The following is a 4081-nucleotide window of genomic DNA, read 5'->3' as shown; positions in this document are numbered from 1 at the left end:
CTCTCTCTCTCTCTCACAACAACCACACCCACCTTCAGAAAATTGAGTTTAAACTGATGAAGTTGCGAGGGGAGGGAGTTGACATCATAGATCAAATTTACGTAGATGATAAAGCGGTCAACGATGAATGTAAAAGCATCATCGGGGACAAAGACGGGGGTGCGATGGTCACCGCCAGCGACCTCAATGATGGCAATTTTGTTAGGGTTTTGCTGCTAACAATTTTGAGAGAGAGAGGGAGAGAGAGGGAGAGAGAGAGAGATCTATTGTAGAGGCAATATCGTTGCTACTTTTGAGATCTATATGAAGAGTAGATTTGCTACTACTTTGAGATATGTTAAGGGTAATTGCTGCCACTATTTAGATTTGTTTGAAGGGTAAATTTGCTGCTACTGTTGAGATATGTTTGAGGGTAATTTATTGCTATTGTTCATATCTTGTTCATATCTGTTTGAAGGGTAAATTGGTGCTATTGTTAGATATGTTGGAAAGGTAAATTTGCTACTACTAGATATTTGTTTGAATGATAAATAGGCTGATGAGTGGTAGCAGTCGATAGTAGCAACCTCATCCTAGTCGATAGTAGCAGCCTTGTCCTAAAATACAGTAGCAGCCTCGTCTTGAAAACCTGCTACTACATTTGCTGAGCCAGTACTGCACATACTGAAAATAGCTGCTGCTACATTTGTTGAGCCACTGAAAACCTTTTATTGCACTTACTAAAGCTGCTACTACACTAGCTGAACCACTGAACCCTTTCTACCACATTTGTTGGAAGTGTAGTAGCAGCTAACTTTCCAGCAAAACATGCTACTACATTAGCTGAGTCATTGAAAACTTGCTACTGCAGTTATTGAAGCTGCTACTACACTAGTTGAACACTAAAAATCTCCTACTGTATTTATTGGAAGTGTAGTAGCAGCAACATTCCAGCAAGTGTAGTAGCAGCTAAAACAATACATGGTAGGGTCTGAATTAATTTGATTTAATTTGTATAAGGTTAGTTTGGTAAATTAAACCATGACACATGTCAAACAGAAAAAAAAAAGTCTTTATTTGTTAAAAATTGTCCTTATTTATTTAAAGGAAATGTAGATGAATGTATTTGTGTTTCAAATCTTTTTGAAGGGGTATATGTGGTTTGCTATTTTTTTTTTCCACTCCTAATATCAGAATATCATCATCTAAAACATAAATCTTATAAAAAAATATTTAAAAATATTTATATATAACCAAGTATGATACTTCACAGGAAAGAAATATAACCTTGATTATTATGATTTCTTTTGACATTAATTAACATTGAATTTATCAGTTATGACTGAAAGTTTAGAGATAGTGTTTTCTACTATGAATATTGTGAAGATTTGGTTACGACGAGTTTATAAATGATTATACACAATGAGACTATTATGGGACGCTTTAAAAATATGAAATCTCGTCGATACACTAATGTAATTACTTTATAAAAATTATATTTAATTAGTTATAATTTTTTCTATTATTATTTGTTGTGTCTCACTGTATCTAAATTTCTGGTTACGCCACTGATATAACACAAGCACATGGAAGCATAAGAAAGAAAAAGTTTATAAACCTATGGTGAAACCAATTGTAAAGAAAATTGTTGGTCATTTCATCAACTTTGTTATTAAATAATAAATTAATACTGTATGCATTAGAATGATTGCCCTCCAATACCCCCACCCACGTACTTCTTTAAATGTTTGGTTTCTAGAGGTTTTAGGAGATGAACGAGACTCTCTCTCTCTCTCAACCACAAACGAGGAACAAACAAATTGAGAGAAATAAGTTGCAAACACTCGTGCATTAATTAACCACAAATCACTGTAAAAATTATAAGATTTAGAAAAATTAAATTATTCACAGGGCCAAATTAAGTCATACTCGTCGTACGTACTATGCAATCATCTATAATCAATTTTAATAAGATTAAGATTAAACATATATAAATATTTAAGCATTTGATGGCAAGCAAGATGACCATAGAAATTAGAGATCTTGCCTTAATCAATTGGATTGAGAGTTGCATGCGACAACCCCGGCCGTTTTTATTGTTGATTCCATGGAAATAAGTATACCACTTGTCAAAAAACCAAAATTAAACCTCAAAATTTTGGAAAAAAAAAAAAGAATGATAGAGGCAGAAACTTTGTGATCATTTTGGCTCAGAAAATAAAGGCACTTCATTTGTTGCAATCTCTCTTTTCACTTAATTTCTTCCCGAAAACAAGCATATCAAAGTTTCTATGTTTTTGATAAAATCTCTACCTTTTTTTTTTGATACGAAAAGATAAAATCTCTACCTTGCTTAGCTCTGTGATCATCATGTTACTTGATCCATTGCTTATTAAGCCGAGCATGTTGATTTATTTTCTGATTCATTTTCTTCATCTATCTGGAATACTCGATTGATTGGTCTAATCGATCTCTGGAATATACAAGCTTTACGTGGCATATGATATTCTTGATAGGTTCTTGTTTTGTTGTATCTTGAAGAGCGTATAGGCAGAGGGGCATGAAAAGGTGAAAAAGCTAGAATTAATATAACAAAACGTCGCTGCTGCATACAGATCAATAGCTAGCTTGATCAAATGAGCAAAGAGAGTACTAGTACTGTTTTCAAGGCATGGGAGGCCACAGTTCGGAAGACGCAGGCTGCAAGAAAACGTGCAAATAGTATATTTGGACTTTCCGTGGATCACGATCACGATCATGACAACAGTGATCATGATGATCACAGTAGCGACGATAGCGATTATGGCCCCGAGGACATGATATACAATGCAGACAAGATACTTGCGAATGGAGAATACTACACCGGACAATGGTGCGAAAATTTTCCTCACGGGCAAGGCAAGTATTTGTGGACGGACGGGTGCATGTACGTAGGAGAATGGTTTAAAGGAAAAACTATGGGGAAAGGCAGGTTTAGTTGGCCTTCTGGGGCTACCTATGAAGGCGAGTTTAAAAGCGGCTATATGGATGGCAATGGCACATACACAGGTGCTAATGGTGACACCTATAAGGGACAGTGGGTTATGAATTTGAAGCATGGCCATGGTACCAAGAGTTATTTCAATGGAGATTGGTACGAAGGCGAATGGCGAAGAGGGTTGCAAGAAGGTCATGGCAAGTACCAGTGGAAAAATGGGAATCATTACATTGGAGAATGGAAGAATGGAGAGATATACGGGAAAGGGACATTTGTTTGGAGTAATGGGAATAGGTATGATGGGACTTGGGAAGACGGCATGCCTAAAGGAAATGGGAATTTCAAATGGCCTGATGGGAGTCTTTATGTGGGGAATTGGAGTAAGGATCCGAGTGAGCAAAACGGTACTTATTATCCATCTCAATCATCTTCAGATGCCAATCTCGAATGGAATCGTCAAGACGTGTATAATATTGATTTGAAAGATAGTAAGATTTGTCCAGGAGAGAAAGTTTCGATTCTGCCATCACAGAAAAAGCTTGCAGTTTGGAGGTCATCTAAGGGCAATGGGGTACAGCCGAGAAGGATGTCAGTGGATGGAAGGGTAAGTGTAGGGCTGGAGAGACCGTTGGATAGGATGCAAATGTGGGATGGTGATGATCCGGCTGCTGCTGCTGCTGATAGAGCAGCTTCAACTGTTGGTAGATCAGATCAACTGGATGATCACGATCGCGATCTTGTTGGTCTAACTGTTGAAGAAAGGGGCCAAATGAAGGTATCCAAGACAAGTAGGAGGCAAGGGGAAACCATCAGCAAAGGCCACAAAAATTATGAACTCATGCTCAATTTACAGCTTGGAATTAGGTAATTAATTAAGTTTTAATGAGTAAAAACCTATCTACTTTGTATTTATTAGTGCAATTGAGTTCATTTGCATTATATTTTGATACATATATATAATATATATATATATATAACTTTTCTGAGGTGCGGACGTCCGCACCATTTTACGGTGGGATTTTCGTCCGTTCGCCGTCGGCGAGGGCGCGCCTTCACCTCAGCCGACTCTAGTAGCTTCCCCGACCACTTTCCATCCCCGGCGAGTCCGCCGAATTCCAGTTTTCC

The 4081-nt window shown here is 37.4% G+C and overlaps 1 protein-coding gene across 1 annotated transcript in view; it reads left to right on the top strand.

Annotated features, from left to right (window-relative positions):
- The first annotated feature begins 2615 nt into the window (after positions 1-2615).
- LOC101311990 (phosphatidylinositol 4-phosphate 5-kinase 4-like) overlaps positions 2616-4081 on the top strand; it is a 3633-nt gene continuing 2167 nt past the window's right edge. The window contains exon 1 of the mRNA XM_004305638.1: positions 2616-3820. Coding sequence (XP_004305686.1) covers positions 2616-3820 — 1205 coding nt within the window. The remainder of the gene's footprint in view (positions 3821-4081) is intronic.

The sequence above is a fragment of the Fragaria vesca genome, linkage group LG6, assembly GCF_000184155.1.
Source record: "Fragaria vesca subsp. vesca linkage group LG6, FraVesHawaii_1.0, whole genome shotgun sequence".
Taxonomy (NCBI): Eukaryota; Viridiplantae; Streptophyta; class Magnoliopsida; order Rosales; family Rosaceae; genus Fragaria; species Fragaria vesca.
This window is presented reverse-complemented; position numbering and strand designations above follow the sequence as displayed.